The 12,317-nt window shown below is 37.0% G+C and overlaps 1 protein-coding gene across 3 annotated transcripts in view; it reads left to right on the plus strand.

Annotated features, from left to right (window-relative positions):
• Positions 1-1,727: 1,727 nt before the first annotated feature.
• LOC125659757 (zinc transporter ZIP4-like) overlaps positions 1,728-12,317 on the plus strand; it is a 28,359-nt gene continuing 17,769 nt past the window's right edge. The window contains exons 1-3 of one of the 3 annotated variants that reach the window (XM_048891547.2): positions 1,728-1,811; positions 9,376-9,444; positions 10,567-10,742. In XM_048891547.2, coding sequence (XP_048747504.1) covers positions 9,426-9,444; positions 10,567-10,742 — 195 coding nt within the window. In that variant the 5' untranslated portion in view covers positions 1,728-1,811; positions 9,376-9,425. Of the gene's footprint in view, positions 1,812-1,836; positions 2,044-8,673; positions 9,006-9,375; positions 9,445-10,566; positions 10,743-12,317 lie in introns of those variants that run through there. The other 2 variants (XM_048891539.2, XM_048891532.2) reach the window with 2 other exon arrangements.

Below are 12,317 nucleotides of genomic sequence, written 5' to 3' on the forward strand. Positions count from 1 at the left end.
GATATTGGTCCGTCCGTCCGTGACCTACATTAAGACTAAAAGTGGGTCAAACAGTTTTTCCGGACTTTTTTTCATTATGGATACAGGTTTTGCCCTGAAATTTATTCAAAGTCCTCCTCTTGCAGGAATACAAGTTCAGTTTGCATTTCAGCTGGATTGGTCCATCCTTAACCTACTTTTGGACTAAAAATAAGTCAGACAGTTTTTCGGGCTTTTTTTTTCATTACGGATACAGATATTGCCATGATATTTAGTCAAATGCTTCCTTTTGGAGGAATACAAGTTCAGTTTGCATTTCAGCTGGATTGGAGCACTATGACCTACAGTACTTTAGGGGTAGAAGTAGGTCAAACAGTTTTCCATATTTATTTATTTTTTGGAGTTTATTGTTACAAGAGTATGATACTGATGTTAAGCATATCAAAGGCAATATATATATATATATATATATATATATATATATATATACAACACCTGATTTTTGTTCATAGATTATTTGAAGTCCACTGTCGATCCCTTTGAATACGATTGATTCTCCGTTCCAGACGGTGTATGCATAAACCACAGGCACTCGACGTTTTTTAAAAATATCTTACAATTTAAAAAAAAAATGTCTTCCTATAAACAAACTATTCACAGTTTGTTTATAGGAGGACAATTTTTTTTATTATTAAAGATATTTGAAACGTTGAGTGCCTGTGGTATAAACTGTTATATGTTATTATCGGTACTAAAAACAAAATGATGATAAATCGACGTTTTGTCTTTACATTGATCATAAACACAAGGTGGTGTCACTCTCGCCCAGATCGTAGGAATTGTGTTGAGGTGTATATGATAAAACTAGAAAGTGTACGGTGCATTCAAATGTTTCCGTATATTTCTAAGTGAATGCTTTTTTCCAGCATTTGCGGTGAAATGTATCCATAAATTAAGAAAATGGACAAAAATCGAACCTTGGCCTCCTTGCTATCGCTCCGACAGTCCACACCCCGTACACAACAGAGCTTACAGCCCGTACACAACAGAGCTTACAACCCGTACACAACGGAGATTACAGCCCGTACACAACAGAGCTTACAGCCCGTACACAACAGAGCTTACAGCCCGTACACAACGGAGATTACATCCCGTACACAACGGAGCTTACAGCCCGTACACAACGGAGCTTACAGCCCGCATTAAGAGGAAGGCCGAGAAGGAAGAGGGGTGAAAGGATGGAGAGAGAAAGGTAGACCCATCTCTCTCTATCCCCATCGTTAACGCTAAATCATGTTCAATATCGTCCCAGTGAACCAAAAGCTTACGATTCGATGACGCGATACTAGGAATGCGTGGCACACGATACGTGTCATACAAAGAGACAAGAAGACTCAACTTCTAATTTATTACTATAATATAAAATCCAAACACATTCTAAATAGCACCATGATGTGGCCTCATCAGTGTAAACCGTCATCTTGATCAGGTAAAAACCAAATAGAATGTGCGGCATATCATTTTTTTCATTTTCTTACTTAGCTATTCAGTCCCATTGGCTGAACATAATTTAAAAACTATGATATTGATAGATTTATTGAGGAAAGGTAGGCACGATCAGTCGAAATACGACATGATCATCATTATAATAATTATAATTAAGTCTCTAAACCACGTGAGAATTCCGTGTCTTCTCCTTAACCACAACCAGACATCCACGGATCCAAATGATACCCACTTGAATTTTCCATCTGTGTGATAACAAAAGAGAAGCTGGATTCTGCTGATTTGCGTCTTCTAATGCTAATTAATTAGTTACCATTGGCGCAAAGGTAAATAGCTCAATTGTTTTGTTGGATCGTGTTTACGTCCTGTCAAGAGACGTCACCTAAGGCTATGGTCCATGCGCGTTCATCATTTCCACAAGCGTGAGAGAACAAGTCGAACATTGATATACTATTAGAATACCATTCTACATTGGGGCGTGAAACTTTTAAGCCAAATCCAGTCCGTTAATAGAGGTGTATATGTTCGATTTTTGGACTTTAATACATACTAATTAGGGTAAGTAATTATTTTACCTATACCGGTATTCGGCAAGTTATGTGTACTTTAACTCACTCTGTATTCGTTATTTCATTAACTGAAGCACGTACATCGTATACTAAACGCTATACAGAGAGGACCGGTAATACAGATAGTCATAAAAATCCTCAAGTTTTGAAAAACCTTTCACTAAAAACATTTTGATTAAATGGTTTGCCATCGAATGGGATAGAGGTTACTGTACTTTGAAATAAAGTGTTTCTTGGTCATAGATGTATTTCTCATCTTTCGTAATTACGTTAAAATACTTCGTAATTAGTAAAGAAAATATCGTATTTCCCTCTATAGGTTTTGACAATGTCCACAGAGAGAGAGAGAGAAAGAGAGAGAGAGATTTTATGTTACTTATTTGTCATGTTTTATCATTTTCATCATCATTTTTCATAATGACAGCGACTGTAATGGTGTCAGTCTTTTTATACCAAGAACGTAAACCCCACACAAAGTACTGTATTACATAAAACATGACGTCAGAAACCTATTAAGTAGACACGAGAAATCCAATTCTAAGCAAATTACTGTCATTTTTCTTAATGATCATGGCATGAATTTATTGTGGAGATATACATTATGTTCGTAAAAAATCACATTTTTTTCATAATGTTTATACAAGTATTTTTTTAAACCCATAAAGACATATATCGATGATACTGTTAGTACTATGCGAAATATTAATGAATTTTAACCATTTCTTTCCTGATCTATAGCTCATGGATAAAATTCAAATTCATTCATATTACATATAGCAAGAGGTATCAAAGAAGACGTTCGTCACTTACATAGTATAGAGTTACATAGACCGATTAACAAACACAAACCTATGTAGAGACGGACAGACATATAGAAAGTCAGACATACACACCGACACACAGACAGACATATAGAAAGTCAGGCATACACACAGACACACTGACAGACATATAGAAAGTCAGGCATACACACCGACACACAGACAGACATATAGAAAGTCAGGCATACACACAGACAGACATATAGAAAGTCAGGCATACACACCGACACACAGACAGACATATAGAAAGTCAGGCATACACACCGACACACAGACAGACATATAGAAAGTCAGGCATACACACAGACACACTGACAGACATATAGAAAGTCAGGCATACACACCGACAGACATATAGAAAGTCAGGCATACACACAGACAGACATATAGAAAGTCAGGCATACACACCGACACACAGACAGACATATAGAAAGTCAGGCATACACACAGACACACTGACAGACATATAGAAAGTCAGGCATACACACCGACACACAGACAGACATATAGCAAGTCAGGCATACACACAGACAGACATATAGAAAGTCAGGCAGACACACAGACAGACATATAGAAAGTCAGGCATACACACCGACAGACATATAGAAAGTCAGACATACACACCGACACACCGACCTACTGACCATCATAGAGACAGACAGACAAACCAACATAGAGACAGACAGTAGGCATACACACCAACACACAGACAGACATGAGACTTACAGACGGACAGACAGACATGCGTGAGGCCTGAGAACTCGGTTCTTTTATCCAATTGACCGCCAACACGGTAATTACATCTTTCATAAAAATTTTGGGTATCATCCTTGAAGTAACATCTTCTAAAATCATTATTATGTATTTGTATTCCAAAAGTTACCATTATACTTCTTAAAAGTGCAGTGCATGATAAACAGCAGACCTCGCAGGTGTTCGTTAGGTAATGTGTGAACGTGACTAACATTAGAATTACTTTATGTAAAACTACAATGCTGATTTTCTGAAAGTTCTGTATCTTATTAACTTTGCAAATATACTGAATGCAAAATTTTTTTAACAAATAAATATTACCTATAAGCATCACAGATAGTTTCCTTTATATCGGTATATATATATATATATATATATATATATATATATATAGTTACAAAAGGAGTTTGTCGCTTTTGTACAGAGGGAGAGATCGTGGTGAGGGTGGAACCATCAGCTGCTTCTAAATATTAGACGTTCAAATTTAATTGCTATTCTCCTTAATTTAGTCCGATAATATATCATTAAGACAAACGAAGACGATGTGTTCTCTAAGTATCCTGATATATAATGAGTAATCATCAGATACATCACGATAACTTCTGTGTGATGTGAGCCGTGTCAAATCTTTTACATCCGTTGTCATATAATGGTTTTCTACATTTTCATTTTCTTACTATGTCTGTCTGGAGGTCTGTATATGGTGAACTTGTTTTAATGCTACATGCGAAGTTACATGAGTAGTATCTGAAGGCATGTATTGATACTATGAGATTATTTCTAATGATTTTGATGCTATGAGATTATCTCTAATGATTTTGATGCTATGAGATTATCTCTAATGATTTTGATGCTATGAGATTATCTCTAATGATTTTGGGCTCAATATGCTGAATGTTTAGATCATATGAAAGGGGTATACTGTTACCCCGATCAATCGACGCTACTATATATAAACAAGTTGATGTTACAGGGGTTCCAACAGTCTCGTTTAAAGTCCGCGTTTCGCAAATTCTATAGTCGTTATAATGAGCTAGTTCGTCAATACAACCTATCATTGGGTCAAATACTGTCTGACGTGTTTCATACCGATTGTTAGGCCGTTCTTGGCACACTGATTTTGAATACGGATTTCTCCGTTTATCTTATCAAGATATAGGGCTCACGGAGGGTGTGACCGGTCTACAGGGGATTCTTACTCCTCCTAGACACCTGATCCCACCTCTGGTATGCCCAGGGGTCCGTGTTTGCCCAACTCTTTATTTTATATTCCGTATAGGAATTATGAAATTGGTCACTGTTCGTTTCCTTCACCTTTTATTCTAGTAATATTTTAGAAAATATTCTATGTTAATGTTCTAAAAAAAATGTAGCATCTATTCAATGTATTTTGTGTGTCATGTCAAAATTTATGCCGTATTAAGGAAGTTGTGATATCAATTAGGCTAATTAATGATTACATTTTCTATTGATAGAATGTTGATTTAACTTTGTGGTTACTTCCAATCACGGATTGTGTATGAAATGGATCTCTTTATATCTCAAATAGATAAATATTACCATAAAACGTAACAATGTACACCATCGATCTGTAATTACTGCATAATATGCATCCATACATATATAATGAAGGGTAAATGATCATATTTTGTGGTGGATCGAGAACTGTATCAAATTCGGGATTTTTGACACAAGATGAAAGTATTTGCTTTCGAAGTGCCTCTAACATTTTTTAAATATTTATCACAATACATCCTTGAAATACACATGGGTGTTGCCCGCTTCAAACACTTGGACTCGGTTGGGTGTTTTCAGTCTTCAGTCATGTAACAGAAGAACTTGGACTCGGGATACAGAACTTATCGGTCCTTTCCCCCTAGGCAGCTTCCCCTCAGAAAGCTAATTATGTTGTGGATACTGAGTATTCACCCGGAACCTAGCTATATAATGGGATTTTCCCCATCAAAAACTGATTATACAGTGTATATAGTAGGATTCCACCTCTTCGTAGTCAAGTTTCCGGGGGGAATCCTGCAATATAGACTCCCCCACCCCTGAATCTTATTCCGGATAAGAATAGGAGGGATTTCCTCTTGATTCGCTTGAAGAACCAAACTAGCATTTTTATTTATTCACAGGGGGATTAGGGGGTACATAGACAAGATGTCGTTATCTATGGGCGGGGGTACATAGACAGGGTGTTGCTAGCTGTGGGTGGGGGTACATAGATATGATGTTGCTAGCTGTGGGGGTAGGGGTACATAGACAGGGTGTTGCTAGCTGTGTGTGGGGGGGGGGGGTACATAGACAGGGTGTTGCTAGCTGTGGAGTGGGGGTACATAGACAGGGTGTTGTTAGCTGTGTGGGGGGGGGGGGGTACATAGACAGGGTGTTGTTAGCTGTGGAGTGGGCGGTACATAGACAGGGTGTTGCTAGCTGTGTGTGTGGGGGGGGGGGGGGTACATAGACAGGGTGTTGTTAGCTGTGGAGTGGGGGTACATAGACAGGGTGTTGTTAGCTGTGTGGGGGGGGGGGGTACATAGACAGGGTGTTGTTAGCTGTGTGTGTGGGGGGGGGGTACATAGACAGGGTGTTGTTAGCTGTGTGGGGGGGGGGGGGTACATAGACAGGGTGTTGTTAGCTGTGGAGTGGGGGTACATAGACAAGATGTTGTTAGCTGTGGGTGGGGGTACATAGACAAGATGTTGTTAGCTGTGGAGTGGGGGTACATAGACAAGATGTTGTTAGCTGTGGGTGGGGGTACATAGACAAGATGTTGTTAGCTGTGGGTGGGGGTACATAGACAGGGTGTTGCTAGCTGTGTGTGTGTGGGGGGGGGGGGGTACATAGACAGGGTGTTGTTAGCTGTGGAGTGGGCGGTACATAGACAGGGTGTTGTTAGCTGTGGGTGGGGTGAGAGGTTACGCTTTCGAAATGAGAAATCTTCATATAACTTCCAATAATTGTTACATGTATACAATTGGTTGGTATTCTAATGTATTTGATTGTGAAATGAAAACCAATATAAGGCAAAGCGAGACCAATATTGGCTTATCACAAGCATTTCATAATCCATAGGTGTAAAGTAATACAAACATCGCACTGTCATAGACAAACACTTTTATGTGTACATTAATCACTTAAGTTTTCAAATGATTCATATGTAAAATTGACACATTGTACAAAAGTTTAGCAAGATTTAATAATTCTTAACATTTTGAGTGCTTGGAAATACCACATACACTGTACATGTATATGTGTACTAATAAAAATGAACTAACAGTTAACATGCATTATTAATCGCCGTAGTCTTGGTATTTTGTTTTGTTGATACTTAAGAACGTAGGAGTGCGTTGGTTTTTAGTCAGTAAATTAACATTCTTCACGTGATTTATTCAGTGCAATGAGAATATCTTAATGCGTCTTAAAAAATGACAATAACACATCATAGGTTTAATTTTTTATTTTCAACAATCATTTCACACCATCTACCTTAATTTTTCATGCGCAATTCTTTTATCTTCATTCGCGGTTTGTTTTAACATTTTGAACAATGTCGTTTGAGGGGCTGTAGAGGAGGAGGGAGCATTACAAATACATTTATTGTGATGCGTGGACCAGATAAAATGTCTAAGTAGATTGCTACAATGTTCTAAAAGATGACTACAAGTCTTAATGAAAAAGTTCATGCACACAAACGTATGCAATACACGTATAAGCAATCCCTGTGCACTGTATTGCATTTTTTTTTAATGTCAATGTAACTTTCAAATGTTAATTAAAACGTTCAACCCACAACACAGTACAACACAACCTTGTTACATAACAATCGTATCTTACGTGAAACTATCAAAAAGTTCGTTAAATGAACACCGTATAATATTGTGAGTCAAATACGCGAGTGGTTTGTGGGCTTGAATCAGACATTGGTAAGTACGCGAGTGATTTGTGGGCTTGAATCAGACAGTGGTAAGTACTTGTGGGCTTAAATTAGACAGTGGTAAGTACGCGAGTGGTTTGTGGGTTTGAATCAGACAGTGGTAAGTACGCGAGTGGTTTTGGGGCTTAAATCAGACAGTGGTAAGTACGCGAGTGGTTTGTGGGTTTGAATCAGACAGTGGTAAGTACGCGAGTGGTTTGTGGGTTTGAATCAGACAGTGGTAAGTACGTGAGTGGTTTGTGTGTTTGAATCAGACAGTGGTAAGTACGCGAGTGGTTTGTGGGTTTGAATCAGACAGTGGTAAGTACGCGAGTGATTTGTGGGTTTGAATCAGACAGTGGTAAGTACGCGAGTGGTTTGTGGGTTTGAATCAGACAATGGTAGTATTTGAGACCTGGCTACAGGGCCATAACTCTTAGACGTGCTCATTTTTTATCTCAGTCTGAAAGGAAAGATATAGCGAAAAAAGTGGGACCGAGATCAAAAGTGGGTTAGGGGCCCGGGGCCTGAGTATTATCCTAAATACCTTAACTAAGTTAATGTTGTTCACTTTCCAGGGTTACCAGCAATCATGTTTCATTGTCATTGAACTGTTGGCTGCCAAAATGTCAGTGGACGATCGGCGACATCCATTAATTTGCATTGAAACCTTGAATTGTTTGCATATTTTGTGTGATACAACTATGACTTGGTATTATGTAACAATTATACCATATGTTATGCTAACATCACGACAGTACAGCCATTCACTTATTCTGTGCATTCTTTCAAGATCAATGCACTTGGCAAATTGTAAGTCGAAAATCGTGTTTATCTTATGTCTCTGCGTTGATAGAATTGTATTGTATTGTTTATTGGTTTTAAGTCTTACGGCTCATCAGCATAATATATATTCAATTACAGAGTATAAACAAAAAAGCTGTATACAATATGAAAAGTGGAGTGAATATTAGAGGATTGACATACATGAAGAGAGTTATAAGTCGAGTTTACATATTAAAAAAAAAAACCCATATACATTAAATGATATTTTGGCTAGATCGTAAGAGTAAAGCACTTTTTAAAAATGTACCCACATTACAGAGTCGTTTTCTATTATGAATTAATAACTCTATTGAAATCTCTGTAGTTGTTGTTCACATACACATGAATATCCAACCTATGGGCATTTCCTCCAACCTATGGGTATTTCCTCCAACCTATGGACATTTCCTCCAATCTATGGGCATTTCCTCCAATCTATGGGCATTTCCTCCAACCTATGGACATTTCCTCCAATCTATGGGCATTTCCTCCAACCTATGGGTATTTCCTCCAACCTATGGACATTTCCTCCAATCTATGGGCATTTCCTCCAACCTATGGACATTTCCTCCAATCTATGGGCATTTCCTCCAACCTATGGGCATTTCCTCCACCCTGCTCTCCATGCTCCTGGTAAAACACCGAGGAATGCACATTTAAAAAGTTTTCGTTGCTCGTGCAGGTCACCACATCAATTAATGATAATTAAACTTTTATTACATGTAACGTTAGATGAACATTTTTTGCTTTTATATAGAGACCATTTGTTTATTTACATTAATAACATTAATTATGGATATGGTGAGGCTATTAATTAATGTGGTGAGGCTCTTTAATAACCCCCATCATAAACTGACACGACATACATCTGTTTCATAATTTGCATAATTTCAAATAAGGTAAATTATTTAAACGGTCATGTGTAGTTTGTGTAGCTTTCATTTGTTAATTAATTTCAACAAATCAACGTATTACTTTTTCTTTCTTTCTTTTTTCTGCATAGATGCAGGTCAGCCGCCAACAATATATATAAACTACGGTGACGTCACAAACATGCCCAGTGAAACCGAAGGTGAGAGGTCATACACGTATAAAGAACACGCTTTAGATAATCCAAGATCGCGTAATATGACAAAGTTATATGTAAAATAAAAAATTGCATTATCAGAGGCAAGAGGGTACTGCACCTTGCAAATACGAGCTGCACTACATTATTTCCATGGTTGCATCGGTCAAAGTGACACAGAAGTATCGAAAAAAAAAATTAGAGTATATTCCACTTTATTCATTTAGGAACCAAGAAGCTAATAATCTGCGAATAGCAGCCATTTTCTTGCAGACCCCATGACACTTTTGATTGATTTTATATTGTTTAACGTTCCTCTTGAGAATTGACCACTCATATGGAGGTGTTCTTGACACATTTGAAAATGATCTATTAAATTTTGATTGTATATCAAGGTCAGTTCATTCTCTCAAACCATTTTATGGTACATGAGGTTCTATATATAGTATATACAAATAAAGACAACATACAAGATACACGTGAAAAATAGCGGAGTAAAATTAGGTGAATGAAATGAATCATGGAGGACATACTTGGTCATACATTTTAGATATGATGAGTCAGCAGTTGACAATAATTCAGAAATTTTGTAAAAGTTTGGTTTATAACAGTATTTTTATACAAATATTTTTCCACCATTCTTCAAAAAACTGACACTCGAGAATATATAATGATATTCATTAAATATTTGACCCTTGTTACAGATATGACGAATATTCTCTCACGGTTGGAAGTGCCTGAATTTAATAAAAACGTGAACTCTTAAATATTTTTCAAATCCCAATTCACTTTTGAAAATACCGTATACAGTGGCGTAGCTAGGTTTGAAATATTTGTAAGCAGGGGGTCTAGAAGCTGAGGACATTTTTCGTAATATGTAATAAAAATTTAACGAAAATATTTGTAAGCATGCGCTTACAGTGCTGCAATGTAGCTACGCCACTGGACTATATCTGACCTTCGACGACCCACAAATATCATTTTGCCATCTCTGTATATACTGATCTCTAAGACGTTGTTCAACAGTAGTTTTTAACGTCATTGATTATTTATAACGGCTTGTTCATAATTCCGTAATCTTTTGGATAAGTTCATATTCAATATACTCCGTGCTTGTTTTTTCTCCAGTCTATGGATATGGCACTCTTGCCAATCTGATATGCTGCCTCTGCTCCTTGGCGGGTGCGTTTACTATTCCTTTCGCTAAAAGACATAAAACCGCCTACAATGTCGTCCTGTCTGTCTTTATGGGTCTGGCCGTCGGCGCCCTGGCCAGTGACGCCATCCTTCATCTAGTTCCCGAGGTAGGTGGTCATTACAACTTTTACACCACGGTTCACGATGTGAGTTAATTAGCTATTGAAATAACAATTCAACAATGGTTATCAAGAAAATGCTTTGAAATACTGCATCATTTCCCCCATTAAAGCCTACACATCTTTGTGTTTTAATGTTGTGTTGTACGTATAATTTGATTAACGGGAGTAAACAATTAATTTGTCGTAATGAAACTAAATTATTCACGTGGCGTACGTATTGCATTGTTTAAAACTTGTCAGAAGAAGCCTAAAGTCACTCAATGACATATCACGTGAACATTAGTATATCACGTGACCATTAGTATCCCTGATGCTTATATATTAGCCGCGATGCTAGAGTTTGCTTCCTACTGGTTTTAAGGTTAATTGAATATAAAATAGCAGGCCATTGTACACTCTTGCAATGCATCAATTGAATTCGTGTGTGTATGTATATCTTCTCTCTTGTTTAATGCCATATGAGAATAAATTTAATTAAAATAAAATTGGAAATTCTCAAATTTTTACACATGATAATTCTGAATCAAATAAATCAGCTGTACGATACAAAAGGTGTAAACATACGTGCGCTTCCTCGTTACCTGTATAGGTACATACTAACGATCAAAGGACAATTCCCGGATTCCGTGTTCCTGTCACGTTGCGAACCCTTACTCAAATGTATAGGCAGGTTTTTATGCACTGGAGATCCAAATTCAGGGCTTATTGGATTTGGTCTGTCTGCCACTTTATCTTTTGAGCAACATGCATACAAAATATACACCTTATAGTGAAAGTCCAATGTATGTGACAACGATAAGCTCGTTATCAATGAACTGGTCACACTTCAAAGCATATTGTCATTTCATTGTCGGAAGGTACATATAACTGTACAAGTAACTAGGTAGACACAATTATATTTACCGTTCACTCAGACGTATTACGTGTGCAAATGTGTTTCTCCCACTCACAGCTCTGTACTAAAAACAAAGAAGCGTTTCCGATTTGTGTTTTACTCCTATAAACTCAGTCGTTTGATTTGGATTTGTTAAGTGGGGTTTTTTTTTGGGGGGGGTGTCAAAATTTCAAGAACATTTTCAAAAATACTTGAAGAATTTATTACATGCACATTCCGAAGCAAATACCGATGTTACACATATTGTAACTATGAGAATAAATGAATACGTAATTTTAACGCCGCACGTTAGCTTGTACACCTCACCTAATTTACTGCTATATAATCTATCTTATGTTTTCCATTTATCAATAGTTTAGAGTGAGTTTAGCATTCTATGTTAATGCATTTCTCGTAATACGTTGCGTGTTTCAATTATCATATAGACACATTCACCATTTTAACAATTTTATAAAATTCAGAAACTTTAGAACATTTTTATTTTGTTCTTTTTCATGCACAATTTCTAAGATTTTAATGATTTAAAAAAAAACCAACAATACCAACAATAATCCAAATAATTGAAACAACAATAATCCGTTTGATTAAAAACTAGTTTACTTAAAAGTATGTGCCACATTCCTTCATACGTGTCTTTGTCATGAGCAGTCTTGTTGGTAGACGTT

The sequence above is a fragment of the Ostrea edulis genome, chromosome 1 (assembly GCF_947568905.1).
Source record: "Ostrea edulis chromosome 1, xbOstEdul1.1, whole genome shotgun sequence".
NCBI classification, from domain to species: Eukaryota; Metazoa; Mollusca; class Bivalvia; order Ostreida; family Ostreidae; genus Ostrea; species Ostrea edulis.